The sequence below is a fragment of the Apodemus sylvaticus genome, chromosome 9, assembly GCF_947179515.1.
Source record: "Apodemus sylvaticus chromosome 9, mApoSyl1.1, whole genome shotgun sequence".
Lineage (NCBI taxonomy): Eukaryota > Metazoa > Chordata > Mammalia > Rodentia > Muridae > Apodemus > Apodemus sylvaticus.
The window spans coordinates 27,847,986-27,865,080 of NC_067480.1; the positions used below are offsets into that span (position 1 = coordinate 27,847,986).

General features: G+C 48.9%; 1 protein-coding gene across 2 annotated transcripts; it reads right to left on the reverse strand.

Moving 5' to 3' along the window:
- Nucleotides 1-4,955: 4,955 nt before the first annotated feature.
- C9H2orf72 (chromosome 9 C2orf72 homolog) lies at nucleotides 4,956-12,044 on the reverse strand. Of its 2 annotated transcripts, none has more exons than XM_052192889.1 (3): nucleotides 11,435-12,044; nucleotides 9,201-9,311; nucleotides 4,956-6,534 (listed from the first exon to the last, which is right to left on the reverse strand). In XM_052192889.1, the coding sequence occupies exons 1-3, from the start codon at nucleotides 12,042-12,044 to the stop codon at nucleotides 6,392-6,394; spliced, it is 864 nt and encodes a 287-aa protein (XP_052048849.1). In that variant the 3' UTR covers nucleotides 4,956-6,391. The 2 variants fall into 2 exon arrangements, with proteins under 2 accessions (XP_052048849.1, XP_052048848.1); XM_052192888.1 differs by having other exon boundaries at nucleotides 9,201-9,314.
- Nucleotides 12,045-17,095: the final 5,051 nt, after the last annotated feature.

The following is a 17,095-nucleotide window of genomic DNA, read 5'->3' on the forward strand; positions in this document are numbered from 1 at the left end:
TGCTGCCCTGTGTGGGAGAAGCGTTGTGTCTCCAGTTTGCATGGTGTGCTTGTCATTGTCACAAAGTTATCTGAGCTTTGTACAGCTATCCTGTCCTTTCCCGGATTCAGATGAGCTCTGCTTCTGAGGATATAGTGGAATAACAGAAATGATTCCTGCAGGGTGCGCTCTGTTCTTAAGGAGCGATCAAAATTTAGGAGAATCATAAAACATCTCACAGCCCACTCCCGGTTCCCTGTGGCCTTGCCGGCATAGGGGCTGGGTGGCAGGACTGGTCAGCAGGAAGGCAGGAGATTGGCTGGTCTTACAGCGCCCTCTGGTGGTTTCAAGGCCCCCCTGGTGGAGGATTCGAGTGGGAGCTCCGCCCAGATTTCCCAGCCAATGGTCCCCGCTGCAGAGTTAGGCCGGAACCACCGACCTAGCAAACCTAGCCAAGCCGTCTCAGCAGTGGAGTGATTCAATGGCTGGCGTCACCTCAGCCCCGGGGCTCCTGCTCTCTACTGCCGAATGGTGGTGTCTCGTGGCCACTACAGATATCGAAGCAACTCAACTTCTCTGCTAGGGTTGACGACCAGCGCCACGTGTTTTTAGAGATACAGTTTTTCCTGGGAACAGAACCGTGACCGGCAGCTGATGGCATGAATCTCTCCACGTGGTTGCTTGATCAAAGACCTCTCCGTGGCTAAAATTGGCGTGGGTAGACTGAGACACCAAAAGATCATTGAAGACAGGGGACAGGAGTTGGAGGGCACAGGGTTCTGGTAGAGGAATGTCCAAGTGCTTCCTGAATTTGCTAGAAGCTACTCCCTGGCCCTCTCTCTGGGATGGCCAACCACCTCTCAGCAAGTGGGGATTAAGAATCACCTCTAGCTGGGCGGTGGTGGCGCATGCCTTTAATCCTAGCACTTGGGAGTCAGAGGTAGGTGAATTTCTGAGTTCGAGGCCAGCCTGGTCTACAGAGTGAGTTCCAGGACAGCCAGGGCTACACAGAGAAACCCTGTTTCAAAAAATCAAAAAAAAAAAAAAAAAATCACCTCGAACTTGTTTAGTCACTAGTATTTTCCTGGTGTGCATCACTGTTTACAAAAGCAGTTACACTGCATTTTGTACATGGTAGGCAGGCAGGCGCTTTTCCACTGAGTTACTTTTATGTCATGTTGACCTCTCCAAAAGTGAGCTAATGCCAGGAAGGAGCTAAACTGCAAGTTGTACTTAACTTGAATCAGTTGACATTACAATTTTATATTGAAGTAAAAAACTTTGGAATTAACGTAATCAACTGGTATGTCAAATGAATTTCAGTTCACTGAATTTCTTTCCAGTTGAACAAATACTCAGTTCAGTTACTGAAAAGCTTCATGCACAGAACAATTTGAGGATGTAAATATCCTTATGACTAAATTTAATGAACTCTATATACCAATCAAGGGTTTTCCATGCTACATCGGGCTTGTGAAGTCAGAGGATAACTCACAGGAGCTGCTTATTTCTCTTTCTGAAAATAAATACATACGTTAAATATTTATTTTATTTCATACATAGAATGCTTTATCTGAATGCACATATGTATGTGTACTAAATAAATACATATGCTAAATATTTTATTTCACATGTAGAATGCTTTGTCTGAATGCACATACGTATGTGTACTACATATATGCCTGCTGCCGGTAGAGGACATCAGATTCTCGGAGCTGGACTTATGAGTAGTTGTGAACCATCATGTGGGCACTGGGAACTGAGCTGGGTCTTCTATGAGAGCAGGCAGTGCTCTTAACTGCTCAGCCATTTCTCCAGCCCCAGGTTCTGTCTCTACCTAGCACGTCCTACAGACCCACCTCAGACACGAAGGCTTGGCAGCATCACTTTTACCTGCTGAGACATCTCCATGGCCCTGAACTAAGCTGTAGACTTCTTACAGGAACCAGAAATTTGACAAAACAGAATGGAAACCGCAGTGGAGACCACGTGGGGGCTCACAATTGGAAGGCTGAGGCAGGAGCTTCATGAATTCAAGGTCAACCTGAGCTACATAGCCAAGTTCAAGGTTAGCTTGGGCTAAAGAGTAAGCCTTCGATTGTAGAAATGTAAAATGCTTTATTAGTAATTTCCAACTGAAACACAATTTTGGTCTTAGTAAAGTACACACGGGATGCGGGTGTAGTTAAGCTGGTCGTCTGCTCGCCTAGTTTGTGCGAAGTCCTAGGTTTGGTCCCCAGCACTGCCAAAATCAGGCGTAGGCTAGGGAGATGGCTCAGTGTGTAGGAGAGCTTGCTGTCCGAGCATAACAGCCTGAGTTCAGATCTCTCAAACCCACACAGCGAGGAAGGAGAGAGGAGAATCCCTTGGGCCTGCTGGCCACCAGCCTAGGTGAGAGCTGGGGAGTTTCAGCTTCCTTCCTTCCTTCCTTCCTTCCTTCCTTCCTTCCTTCCTTCCTTCCTTCCTTCCTTCCTTCCTCCCTTTCTTTTGTTTTTTCGAGACAGGGTTTCTCTGTGTAGCTCTGGCTGTCCTGGAACTCACTCTGTAGACCAGGCTGGCCTCGAATTCAGAAATCCACCTGCCTCTGCCTCCCAAGTGCTGGGACTAAAGGTGTGAGCCACCACCACCCGGCATGGCCTTCCCCCCACTCCCCCAACTTGAAGACCTCCTTAATTGTCAAGGAAGAGAAAGAGCTTGGGGCTAAGAGACAGACCCAGTTTCTGAAACTAGACCCCAAAATGAGGGCTTGGTCACAGGACTAATTAATTAAGCAGGGTGCTCCAAGCCCAGCTGAACTTTTGGGCAAGAGAAGTCATGGCTAGAGAGCCCAGAAGGAAGGTAGACAGGGCTCTCAACTTTGCCAGAGCCACACAGCCCCTCTTAGGGGACGCCCTCCCGACACCTTGGTCTCCCTTCCTTCTCACCCCTGTGCACTTCCTGTGACTCTGTGAGCCGCAGCACTGCCTCACAGGGAGCCACGTTCTTCTCCCCGTTAGCTGCCCTGAGTGTAAGGCTAGTAAAAGACTTGGGCTCCAGGTTGAAGGCAGAGAACGATGTGTGGAAGGTTCCTGGTGGTCTAGTACCAACACCCTCCCTTAACCCCAGCACCAAGGTTACCAAGTGGTCAGCTGCTCTGGCCAAATCCCAGACAAATCTGTCCCAATGCTTGACCCACTAACTCACCAAAAAAGGTCAGAGTGCCTGTGCAGTCTTCAATAATGCCAGCCTCCGCCACTCACAGTGTTTACCATGCAAACAGGACAAAGTGACAAAGTCCGGGCTACCTGTCCCTATGAAGCAAGCCTTGTCACTGCTCCTGCCACCCCACCCCTTGAGAGAGGATTTCTCTCAGTAGACCAGGCTGGCCTGGAACTCAGAGATCTGCCTCCAGCGGTCCGTGGTCATCATCCTCTTGGTGAAATTTGGTCCTTGCTTCTGGCAACAAAAAGGGACTCGTGACATTCATTCATTGCTGGCCCAGGGCTTGTGTGTGTGTCTGTCTGTCTGTCTGTGTTTTAGAAGCTCTTTTCAAAGCCAGGAACTTCATGAAGACAAACACTTGAACAGGGGAGAAACCGTAACACAAATTTTACAAAGATTTGTCTGTAAGTCAACAAAGGTCTGGCTTTGCTCTGCACACATACACATACATGCCCACAGCATCTATTGTGTATCAAATCCCATGCTATCTTTAAATGAAAAGAAAGAAATCTCCTTTTAAATATTTACTTCTGGGACTGTAATGGCTCAGTGGGCAAAGGTATTTGCTACCAAACCAGATGACCTAAGTTTGTTTCCCTTGGTCCGCATGGTGGAAGGAAAGACAGTCCCACAAGCTGTCCTGACCTCATGTGTGTGCTGTGGGATTTATGTCCCTTCCATAAGTAAAGTGTAAAAACAAATAAATAAACAAATCAACTTAATACCTGCTTCTACTTCCCAGTTATGCATTTTCCAGTCCTGGCCACAGGGCTGTGGAGAAATCATCTGGGCCTGGAGGACTTTTAGGGACATTTCATTTGTTCAGACCCCCTCCCCCTCGCCGGGGTCCTGTGAGGATGGTGTTTGAGAAAAAAAGAAAGACCCATTCTGCTCCTATCCAATACAGTGGATACAGTGAGGCACTGTCTGGTTTATTAGATGTAAGGAACCAGCATTCATGTCCGAAGCAGGGGGACCTCTGGCACATTACAGGTTAGAACCCCAGGACCCAGATTGGGGCCTGGCTGGGCAGTTCCTCACACTGGGCCCCCAGGGACCCCTGGTGTCCTCCAGGTCTCCAGCCTTCCCTCAGGCCACTGTAACCTCCATGTCTTTCTAAAGTCCCCTGGAAGGCCCCACATGACCATCCTTGGGGACACCCAGGTCTTTCCGTCTGCTGAGAGCCACAGGACACTGTTTGCTGCCCCCGTTTTACTGTCTGGGAAGCAGAAGCCAGACTCAGTACAAAGACCTTTTCGACCAGCCACGAGACCTGCAGTTGGTGATTAAAACCACAACAACCAAAGTGAATGGTGTGTAAGTCACACTTTAGACCGGAGTCTTCAGACTCAAATGTCCCCGTGAGGAAAGTACAGCAGGGACAGAAACTCCAAGTGAGGACTGGAGAGGAATCGCCACAGGCGTGTTCTCCTTCACCCAGGGAACGACATCGATTTAAATGTGCAGTTTCCTAAGTTTCAACATGGGTAACAGATACAAAAACTTTTTAACCCTTGTAACTTAGACAAATTCCCAACCTAAATTTCTAGCCCCTTTCCTTGATTAAATAATAACACTCAAAGTGAATGATTACACAGGATTGCATAGGTCAATACTGTAACAAAAATATAGCAGCTTGAAATATACCACTCTCCCCATTTAAAAACAAAATCAAGTCAAATGGATAATTCAAAGTTGCTTTTTTTTTTTTTTTTGGAGACAGGGTCTCATGTAGCCCAGGCTAGCCTCCAATTCTCATTGTAGCTGAGGGTGGATTTGAACTTCTGATCCTCCTATCTCTACTTCCAAAGTACTGGGGTTATAGGCATGTGCACTTCATCCGGTTTATACAATGATGGGGATCAAACTAGCATGCTAGGATAGCCCTCTACTAACTGAACTACATCCTGGCCTGGAGTTCATTCTTGAATAAAAGATGCTAGTCGGGGCTATTTCCTATGGTACACTAGGAAATTGTACCATAGGAAGGAGTAGGATTAGGCTGTGGATCACCAAGAGAAAATTGAGGCAAAGAGCAGGGAGGGTTCTCTCCCTTGGTATCATCATCGTGGAAAGAGTCATGACTCAAAGGTATGCAGTTCCTCACAGGGACAAAACATGGCACAACTGGGTATCTGCAGAGCTCTCCCAGATGAACACATGGATTTACCCATTTCCCTGACAGTCCTTTCCCTACATCAGGGAAACCAGTAAGGGCCTTTGTCCTTCTAAAGACTGATTTGTCTAGGGGCAGGCAGGGGCAGGAGAGGTAGTACCCATTCGTCTCTGCATGAGTGGATACTCAGGCAGGCTCTGTGGGAGATATTTACCCACCCTAAGTGACTCACAGACTCAGAGAGAAGATGTCAGAACCCCCCAGGATACTCGGGCTAGGACCTGAGTTCTAGTACAAGTCGGGCAGGGGGCCTGAGCACCCCAACACCCTGGCTTTCCCTCTCCTTGGTGCTATAGGTAGCTCCCAGCAAACTTCTCCACAAAGGATTTGGCACAGCAATCAGTGTCAACATGAGAAAGACAGAGGCCCCTTTTTCTCACAGCATGCAAGACGCTTTTGGTCCTGGCCCTGTGATACACAAGCCATCTTGGCTCTGGCCTGACAGGCTTCCTCATGGCAACAGTCAGGTCTTTATTTTGGCTTGTTCTGGGAGCCAAGATCCCAGGAAACTTAAGAGGATCTCTTCCGAGAATGACAGGGAGAAGGGATTGGCCCTTCTATTTCTCAAAACTGTCACATCCTGAGTAAACTAATTATTTGTAGCTGGTCCACCTTACACACTTGTGAGATGCCACTAATTGCTTTTCACACAGGTTTCCAGTGTTGCCCGGAGGTGCAGCGTGGCTCCTGGGGGAAAGCCACTGGGTTGGCAGCCCTTCAGTCATTTGGGAAACAAGCCCAGAGACTGAGTGACAAGACTGCAGAGCTGTTACAGAGGCTCCTTGGCTCAAAGAAATGAAGGCACAGAGAGACAAGATCAACCCACTATGGCCACAGAGGAAAGGAACACTAAGTGTGGAGCAGGTTCCACAGGCCTTGCCGCAGAGCTGGTGATGGTGAAACGGCAGCCCCCAAGCACAGGGGTCTTTATAGTGAGTCAGTCACCATCTGCTGAGGTAACACTGTGACATGGAGACTCACTGAGAGGGGTCAGAGCCCAGCGTGCAGGTTAGGGTCAGTCCAGGGGTCCAGCCTTCATCTTGTGTCCTCCGAGGGGTCAGGTGGCGGCACGTGGACAACTCCATCCCGGGTTCTAGATTCATTTCCACGATCTTCACAGTCTCCATTGGGAAATACAGGTGTCAGTGCAAGCTCCTCTTCTGAGACCTGGAGGTGTTCTGGAACATTCAAGGATGAAAAGATCATGTTTATGAGTCAATATCGAAGCATTTAAAGGGAGGAAGTGGCCCACGATCTACTTTTAAAGCATGTAAAAGTTCTTGCTGTCAAGCCCAACACCCTGAGTTTGGTTCCCAGGACCCTCATGGTGGAAGGAGAGAACCACTCCCTCAAGAGGTCCTCTGATGTCCATGTGCACACTATGGTGTGTGCACATCAGAGATTCAAAGAGCCAAGCAAAATACAGATCTAAAATCATATTTTTTTTTAAAAAAAAATATGGCTCACGCCCTTTGACCCAGCAACCCCACTTCCAGATGTTTTTGCAAGGACATACTTAGGAGTGAGCTCATTACCAGTCTAAGGATGAAGCCAGCTCAGGATGGGCCAGCAGAGAGAAGGATAGTCCCAGGTCCTTGAGGGGGTCTGTGAGCTCCTGAGTTGATGCTGACCAACCATAAAGCCAACTCCACTATTTCCACGGGAGATAATGAGTTTCCTTACAGCTTATAGTGAGTGGCCGAGTCTTGGCTTCCTCGCCTGCAGCTGAAAGGGTGGCAGCTGACCCTCAGGCAGCATTCGGAGAAGGCACAAGGCAAACAATCCATGGTTTTTATATATGTGGGGGCTCTGCATTGAGAATGGGTTTAGGGCTGGGCAGTGGTGGCACACACCTTCAATCCCAGCATTTGAGAGGCAGAGGCAGGCGGATTTCTGAGTTTGAGGCCAGCCTGGTCTACAGAGTGAGTTCCAGGACAGCCAGGACTACACAGAGAAACCCTGTCTTGAAAAACAACAACAACAAAATACAGTACAAGGGAGTCTGGAGAGGTGGCACAGCAGCTAAAAGTATTATTTTACTTTATTATTAAAATATTATCAAATAATAAATTAAATAATAGTATTAAAATAAGTATTATTTTAATAGTAGCAGTTAAAAGTATCTGTTACTATTGCAGAGGATTGGGTTCAGATCCCAGTACCCACATGGTGGCTGGGTCACAACCATAAATAACTAGAATTCCAGGAGATCTGATCTCTCTTCTGGCCTGCGTATACATGGGCACATACATACCTGGAGGCAAATATTTATACTCATAAATAGAAAAATAAATATCTTGGGGCTGAAGAGATGGATCAGCAGTTAAGAGCACTGGCTGCTCTTCCAGAGGACCTGGGTTCAATTCCTAGCACCCAGATGGCAGCTCACAACTGTCACCAATGCACAAAAAATAAAAATAAAACAATTAACAAATAAATATAGCTATAAATATTTAAATGCATTTTTTTTCGAGACAGGGTTTCTCTGTGTAGCCCTGGCTGTCCTGGAACTCACTTTGTAGACCAGGCTGGCCTCTGCCTCCCAAGTGCGGGGATTAAAAGCATACACCACCACTGCCCAGCTTTAAATGCATTCTAACAATACTCTCCTGGTGTTTACCTTGTGTTCAAGATTGTAAATAATTCAGAGATAACTAAAATGTACAGCAGGATGTGCACAAGTTATACATACTGTGGGGGTTTTTCTTGTGTGGCATGTACATGTTTGTATGTCTTTGCATGTATTTGGGTGCACTTGTGTGGGTGCCAGTGCATGTGTGAGTGTGAGTGTGAGTGTGTGTGTGTATGTGGGTGGGTCTCTGTGTGTATGTGTGTGTTTGTGTATGTGTGTGAGTATGTGGGTCTGTGTGTGTGTGTTTGTATATGTGTGTGAGTGTGTGGGTCTGTGCATATGTGTGTAGGTCAAAGAATCACTTGTGGGTGTTAGTCTTCTCCTTTCACAATACGGATTCGGGGAGTCGAACTCAGGTCTTCAGTCTTGGTGGCAAGCACCGTTACCCATTGAGCCATCCTACCAGCCCAGTGCATATTCTTTTAAGCCGTTGTTTGTCTCATTTATTAGGCAGTGCAGAAGGCTTCTAGATCAGTGAATGGTCGGCGGTTTTAAATAAGGGACACACTAAAAGCTTATCTTACACCTCTGCTCCTTATTTGTCCCCTACCCTTGCTTCACCTCCATTTACCAGCAAGAAGGTTCCATCTTGGAAGCCACTCTTTCTTGGCTCACTGCCTTTCTGGGACAAAGTAAGCCAGCATTCCTCCAGGGGCTGCAGTGGTCCCGTCTAGCTGAGACCTGCCTCTGATCACTGTGTCTCCACAGGTTGCCATCTTTCTGCTTGCATTTTAGACCCTGCACCTTTAAGGGCCTTCTGTTCCCCATGTAGCCCAGCTCCCCATTCCAAGGTCTTTCATTTTCATCCGCACCTCAGCCCTGAGCACCCTTGAGGGCTCTTCCTTTTTCTGAGAATGATATCTGCTGAAAATACTCTGGATGCTTTCTGAGCCCCTCTGTCTGCCAATGGGAAGCCCTGTATCCCAGCTCAATGCCACTAGCTCCTCAACGGTCCATGTCTCCTCAGAGGGCCCTGGCCTGCCGCCTTCCCCCATGCACGTGGAACTCCTGTACTACAGCTCTCTTCATGTTTTCACCAGGTTGGAGAACTTCCAGGGCAGGCTCTCCGCCTGACCCAACCTGAGGCCTGCTTAACAGGGCAGGCACCCTGAAAGTTCATGCTAGTCTCGGTTTGGAGACAGTGCTCCACGTTCATCTGATGTCCTTAAGGCCCCTGAATTCACTCAGGATCTAGGCAGCCAAGGTGCTTACCTTGAGCTGGGCCTGGAGAGGAGGTGACACCTCGGTTCTTCCCCTGCCTCCGAGGACCGCAGGAAAAGCAAGTGAGGAGGCCAGAGAGGCCTGGTCTTTCCCAGGAACCTTCTGCTAGAAAGAGAGAGGCCAAATAAATCCCCAAGGCAGAGGTCAGCTAACGCCTGCTTCCCAAGCCAAGAGCCTCCCTCAGCAGCCCACAAATCTCCACTTTCTACTGCCCTGGTTTCATCTATCTGGTTGTCTCACTTCAGCATTGCAAATTTCTGTTATGTGCACATGCTAGAGAAACCAGAGCAGCAGAATGACATCAAATTAACCACAATTTCGTGCCACTAAAGAAAACACTCACAGGGCAGTGACAGCATTCTGATTTAGTTCAAATTCCCTCCACGCTCCCTTCCTCACCTCTTCATTTCTTTATTCTTTTGCTTTTGAGACAGGGTCTCACTATGAACCCTAGGAGAGCCTTGAACTTTCCATCCTCCTGAATTACAGATGCGTATCATCGTGCCTTGCTTCAAACTATTTCTGAACACCAATAAATTAAATGCTTTTTTTTTTTTTTTTTTTTTTTTTTTTTTGAGACAGGGTCTCATTGTGCAGTCCTGGCTGGCCTGGAACTCACTATGTAGATCAGGCTAGCCTCTGCATACAGAGTACTGGGATTAAAAGTATGGGTTTGTTTCCTTGCAGCCAATGCTGCAACAAGAAATCATAGTTTGTTTGTTTGTCTGTTTTTAAAAGTTATAGTTAATTCATGACCTTGAATTAGTAAAATTCATTAGTAAAGTTTTTGTTTTTCTCAGAGTGCTTTATAAAAGTTGGCACGTGTTTAATATAATAGAGGATGATGCATCTGCAACCGTCCCATTTTCCAGAGTGGTAGGGGTTATTTCAAAGCAAGGATTTGGTCGTCCATCTTGGGTGCCCGGGTGTGGGGGCTAAGAGAAGGAAGGCTTAAAGAATTCTCTAGGCACTAGCTCTTTAGTCAGGGGAGAATTTGTGTGAATTGCCTTCTTTCCCCCAAGGCTAGGTAAAGCAGCCGATGATCCGATATTATCAGAACAGGAATGTGCATGACGTACTTATTTGCCTAATCTTTCAGGATCCTGGAGGTTGCTCAGCCTCCACAGAAGGGAGGTTGGCGGGAGAACTACTTTGGTCAAGCTGGGATGGGGGTGGGGTAGCAGGTGCAAGTGTGACATTTATAACATCAGATAATGTCTCCTGGTGTGAAAGGTCTGACATCTCCCAGTGGCTGGCTAATGCCCAATAGCTGATGCCCGGAAAGTCACTCTGTAGCTCAAAAGCTTACTATGGTCAAAGGTCAAAGTGAAGTGAGTTGACCGGTGGAAAGATTCCCCCCCGCCCCGTCCCGCCACGCCCCGCCCCCCCAACCCTCGCGCCCCTCCCCCCTCAGTCCCCCGGCGTCTAACAAGGCTCCATTTAGAGCCCTCTTTTTAATCCCAGTGCAAAACAAGCTGCCTTGGGACGTGTGGCCCTTCGGTGGCGGGGCGGAGCAGTCTCCGGCTAGGAGAAGCTCTCACAACCACTTCTCTACACTTTAGGACTGAGTGTGAAGGAAAAGTGGCCCCACACCTGGCGGAAGCAGCCAGCAATCAGTGGCTACCAGGAATGACTGAGGTCGTCATGGCCTCGGTCCCTCACACCCTTCCGGACACCTGACAAGTCCCTGGCACCTATTCTGCGTCTTTGCTAGGAACTTCGAGATTGCCTTCCTCTCTCTTCCACACGGAGCCTCCGCTATAGCTCACCCTCTCCTAAAGCTCCTGCGTCAACCCTACCAGGATAAACTTGTTCAAAAGCTACAGTCACCCCACCCCCAGTCTCAGTTCTTCCCATGCACACACACCACCCAAACTTTTGCATCTCCTTCTTCTATCCCTAGTCCCCAACTCATACATTGTTGTTGTTGTTTAGGGCAGTTCAACCCTTCTTACCCACTTCCTCATCAGTGGTACCCTCAGATCCTTACCTCCTACCCCCGATGTCATGTGCAGTTGGGATCTGCCAGACAGACTCAATTCCTTTTCCAGGGCATGTCCACCTTAGGCTGAGAGGCCTTGTGCTGGGGACTTCCCAGCACCGGGCCTCAGTTTACCTCGGTGTACAACAGAGTTGGGTGCCTAAGGGGGTTCAACCGGTCTAAAGGGACTGGAGGCTTCCCCAGACGCCTTCACCAGTACCCAGCTGAGCCCACGCAGCCTCACCTGGTCGTCCCGGCCCGGCAGCTTGCAGGGCCCTGCAGGCCGCCTCCTGGACCGCCAGGCTGGAGGCCGGGCAGCTGGGACGGAAGACTGCAGCCTGCACCGGGCCCCCGACCTGGTGGCGGAACACCGTGCGCAGCAGCGTCTCCAGCAGCTGCAGTTCGTGGGACCCCGAGTCCTCCGCACCGGCATCGGCCACCAGGACCCCGACCAGCGCGGCGCCCTCCCGCCTCCGGCCGCGCACGTCCCGCAACATCTCCCGCAGGCGGCGCCGCGGCTCCCGGGAGGTCAGCGATCCGGCGCGGCACAGCACGAAGATGAGCGGCGAGCGGATGGCGCGCTCCGCCTTCGCCCGCGGAGCCCCGTGTGGCTCGGGGGCCGCCGCGGTGCCGGCGCTCTCGGCCTCTGCGCAGTCCGGCTTGCCCGGCGCGGGCTCCGGAGGGAACACCGCACGGGCGAAGTCCCGCAGCAACGCGCGGCTCTGCTCGCGCTCCCACAGCTCGCCCACCAGCAGCACCTGCCCGCGGCCTCCCGCCGCCTCCACCAGCGCCTGGAAGGGCGGCTCCGCCGGGCTCGCGGGCCGCGGGGCCAGCGCTTCCAGCTCGCTCTCCATGCTGGCCGCCGCCTCCTGCACCCGAGCTGGGAGCTCTGCTGCCGCCTCGGCCGACACGCCCCCGAGGGCCGAGCCGCATGGACCCCCTGGCCGCCAACGGCGCCCTGAGCGCTCCTGTCCCGCCACACTGACTATATCATTCACTCACTCATTCATTTAGACACCCAGTAACAGTAGATAACTTGCGGAGCATCTAGGACATCTAGAAAGTATAGGTTCTTGGGGGAGCTGAGGATGAATGGACGTTAACCCGATAAACTTACCCTCTCAGGATAAGATTGTTTTGAACCCTGGAGCAGATTAATTAATTAAATTGATTGATTAAAACGTTTTATTTATTTTATGCATATGGATATTTTGCTTAAATGTATCTGCACTAGTATCAGCGCCTGTTCTCCTGGAACTGGAATTGTGGGTGGTTATAATCAACTACATGGATCATGGGTGCTGGGAACCCAATTCAGGTCCTCTGCAAAAGCAGTAAGTGCTCTTAATCTCTGCAGTCTCAGATTTCTTTCTTTTCTTTTTTCTTTTTTTTTTCTCCTGAGACATGATCTCACCATCCTCGCCTAGAATCTGGAGACCCTTGAGTCCGAGTTTAGGATTACAGTCTGTACACCATTCCCAGCTTCTGGAGCTATTTTGGAGGAGTCCTGTAGGGCTTGGGGTCAGGGCCTGCTTTTGCAGTGGTGTAAGCTTTGGAGCCGAGATGGCGCAGAAGAGTGGGTGAGAACGGGAGAGAGAAGAAAAGGGTGACATCCTAGCTTCATCTCTATTGCTGTGATAAAAATACCTTAACCGCAAACAATTGAGATAAGAAGAAATGGTTTATTTTAGCTCACAGTTCCTGGTTGTAGCCCGTCACTGCAGGAAAGTTACAGAGGCTCCAGGCAGCTGGCCACAACACACCCACACCCATCAGTGAAGAGATAGGAATATTTTTGTGCAATCACACCAACAAACGGTGTCATCCACTTTCAGGCTGGGTCTTCCCACATCAATTAAGGCAAACAAGATAATCCTGGCCATCCCCAGACCTGCTCACAGGGCGACCTGACCTGGACAGCCCCTCTTTGAGACTCGCTTCCCAGGTGAGTCTAGGTTGTGTTCCGGTGACAATTAGAATTAACCATGGCAGAGGGGACCTCCTCTACAAGTTCTCTTCCCCAACCTCCAATACGTCCTCCAAATGGATCAAGGTCATCCTTTCCACAAACACTTGTTGCATTTGGGTACTGCCTGATGTAATATAGGACTGTTGTTCCCCATGGACCAGAACCTACAGCAGGGGTATAGAGCAACTTGTCCCTTGTGACCCCTTTAGGAGGTCAAATGACCCTTTCACAGGGGCTACCCAAGACCTTCAGAAAACATAGTTACAGTGTGATCCACAATAGTAGCAGAGTTTAGCTATGAGGCAGCAATGAAACTAACTTTTTGGTTGGGAGTCACCACAACATGAGGTCCTGTATTAAAAGGCTTGCAGCATTAGGAAGGTTGAGAGCCACTGATCTAAAGGCAGATGTAGGATGCTGGCCTGCTCTGGTGTTGGGCTATGTGTGTAGGTGTGTACATGTATGTGCATCCATGACGGTTTGTCTGTCTAAAACCCAGGTCAGAAACGGGAACATATGTCCTACCATTCTCATGGACCAGTTTTGTACAAAAGAACATTCTTCAAATTGTTTTTCCTGCCCTGCGCCAATGCAATTGCCCTGAAGCATGTGTGGCTATTACTGTGCACTGGAGCTGATGCAAATGATTTTCACATGCTATTTAACATGAAGTTAAATTCAAATAGCCTCTGGGGCTTGTATCTTGTCTCTTTATTTCCCCATCCATTTGCTACATAGTAATTGGCCCAAAGGCTGTTGCTGTCAAGACATTTTAATGCCCAGCCCCAGCTGTACCATATAACCCCAATCCTCTCCTTTAGATACCTTGTTCCTACCCATTTACAATTATGCTCCAGCATCATGGAGGGATTTGCACATCCATAACATGACTCTTTCTTGGGTCCCTACTGTATGCATGAAGCAGTCAAAAGATGACTAGTAGTTGTCTTCCCAGTACTTGGAGGAAGGCACCATATGGTTTGTCTGGTTCTCAGTAAGGGGACTTGTGTCTGATTGTGAACTGATTCTTGAGTTCCCTGGAAGGGTGCTGGGTTGTTGGAAGCAGAGGTTAGGACCTGGATGGGAAAAGCCTCTGTTTAGAGATGGCTAGGGATGGAGTTCCATCACCAGGCCAGGGATGTTTACCTGTGCAGACTGGGCACCTCCAGCTTCCCCTGAGCCCAGGGCTTGGGAGCAGCTGTGAGGGAGCAAGCTCACCTCCATAGAGATGACAGCTAGTGAGCATTGTGTGGGGGCAGAGGCAATAAACAAGTAAACACACAACAGACAGCTTCGGATGCTGGTCTGTGTTGTGGGAAAAATAATGTTTAGCTGAGACGAGTTTGCAGTCCTGGGCTCTTCTGTGTGCATAGCTCTCACCATACCCCAGAAGCCAGGGGCAAGGGAATATGTAAAGACAATGGAAAGCCCCACATGTCCTCTATCCTGGCAATAAAAGGCACTGTGTACCTGGTGACAGAACAGAGCTGTACCATCCAGGAAAAGGATTAGAAACACATGACAATGACACTTTGTATCTTCTCCTCCCATTGCAGCTAGCTCATGTGAAGAATAGTGGCCAGGGAGAAGGCGCAAGATTTACTGAAATGAACGTCTCTAGATACAGGAGGGTGGCACAGGAGGTGTGGCCAGGACCACATTATAATGCCATAGCAGCTGCTTCCATTCCTTAGGCTCCCAAAAGTGATACAAGGTGATGTGGACTTTAGTCTCTTCCAGGTGCAACAGTTGCTAGCCTAGGCAGGTGAAACATAAACTCATGGAAACAAGAATTAGCTCTCTAAAAAGTCTAAAATGTAGAGTAGACTTATAAGGCACAGAAATTAAATCTCACCTTAGTTAGTGCTAAGACCACACTGTAACAGTGACATACACACATGAGAGTATGTTTTCTTTTCTTTTCTTTTTTTTTTTGTTTTTTTTTTTTTTTGTCTTGTGGGTAATTGGTAACGTATAGTAAGTGGCTAATAGAGAAGATCTCTTTTCCTAGATCTTTGGGGACTCATCATACCACCAAAATGGCAGCTGAAGCTCCAGTCATCAGCTCTCCCTCTGACAAGCTTGACTGTAGTACCGGAGGAAGAACAAAAATCAAACACTCCATTAAGAGACTAGGGGCTGACAGTATAGCTCAGTGCTGGCGTACCAGCACGTGCAGAGTCCTACAGGCCGGGAGATGGGCGCCTAGGTGTACTCTGCAGCAGCAGAGTTGTGGTTAGTTTCCGTTGTCAACTAGATTTCAAATCACCAGAGACAGACCTCTGGGCATGTCTGTGAGGGTGTGTCCAGAGAGGTTTAAGACAGTAAAGGCCAATCCTGAACGTGGATAGACACACACGCACACACACACACACACACACACACACACACACAGGCTGAGTCCCAGACTGAATAAAAAGGGGGAAAGAGAAATGGAGCCGAGCACCAGCAGTCATTTCTTTGCCTCTGCCCTGGAAGCAGTGTGAGCAGCTGCCTCAGGCTCCTGTCACTACAGCCGAACTGCTCGCTGTCGGGTCTTCCAGGCTGTGAGGGACTACACCCCAGACTGTGATCGGGTATAAACATGTTATTAAGTTGCTTTCGTCAGGTAGTTTGCCAAGCAACTAGAAAAACAACGAGTATGGAACATTGTTACCCAGAAGGGCTGCTCCTGTGATAAACCTGACATGTGGTTTGTAGATGGCTGGGATTGATTTTGGGAAGGGATGTGGAAGAATCTAGGGCTGTGTGCTAGAGATGCCCAAAAATACTCTGATCAAGCTTAATGGGCCATTCTGGTGGGTGAGCATCAGACCAGATCACCGTAAAGGAAGAGAGTAAAGATTGTTCTCGAGGGGAACAGGAACTCTGCCAGGAGCTGGAGGAGGGGCTATTCAGGGGTGATTCTGTGAAAGGCTACGACTGCCTTGTGCGCATGCCCTGAAAACTTGTGCGAGGCTGATTTCAAAAGTAATGGACTGGTTTGTTTGACCACGAGCATTTTAAGACAATCTAGTGTTTGGACTGTGCCACAATTACTGATCATTGCTCTTCTCTGGGTTCACAGCAAGAAGGAGCAGCAAGTGGGAAGCAAGATAGGAAAAACACATCACTTGGTGAGGGCGGGAATGTGAATGAGTTTGGAAGCCGCAGACAAGAAGGGTGCAGAGAAAGTAGCTATGGTCGTGGGAGAGTTAGCAGGACTAAGACGACACAAAATGTCGATATGATAATAGGAATGATAGGAATGACTCCATTGATCAAGGATTCTAACTACAGACTGCATAGGTAACTCAGCAGTTAAGAGCATTGGCTTTTCTTTCAGAGGTCTTGAGTTCAATTCCTAGCAAGCACCCGCAACTCACGACCTAACTGTAGCCCCACAGGATTTTATGCCTTCCTCTGGCTGCAGACCGTCATGTAGACAAAACACCCAGCTACATAAACCAATGCTTTAAAAAAGTATTCTAACTTGTGAAAGTGCAAATTCATTTGAAAGGAGGGAGACTCAACTTAGGATGTAACTAAGAGGATTCCAAGCTGGGAGATAACCCCCTGTGGCGTGGGTGCCCAGGTGCCCAGAGGGCACTATAGCCATGGTAGACTACCTCTCCCTGTGGCATCAGACCTTGACATAGCCATCCGTGTGGTGCAGGTTTTACAGGCCGGGAAAATGCAAGGGTTAAATAATAGAGGCTTACACCAAAGTTAATATACAAAGTTAATATACAAAGTTAAATACACAGGGCCAGGCAGGGTGTGTGGCAGGGTCATATTCCCTGCAAGGGGACCCTGAGAGGTCATTTCACAACACTGTGAGGGCAAAGCCATGGTTGCAAGGGGGAGCACATCTTGGCAATGCCAGGACTTTGGGATATCCACCCAAAAAGCTGCAAGCAGAGAGTGGAACGGTGGAGAGGCTGTGCGTGCTGCAGT

Coding starts and splice junctions, on each gene's coding strand:
- C9H2orf72 (XM_052192888.1), bottom strand. CDS start 12,044: ATGGAGAGCGAGCTGGAAGCGCTGGCCCCGCGGCCCGCGAGCCCGGCG. Junction 9,315..11,434: donor TGCCGGGCCGGGACGACCAG/GTGAGGCTGCGT, acceptor CTCTCTTTCTAG/CAGAAGGTTCCTGGGAAAGA. Junction 6,535..9,200: donor CTCTCCAGGCCCAGCTCAAG/GTAAGCACCTTG, acceptor TGAATGTTCCAG/AACACCTCCAGGTCTCAGAA.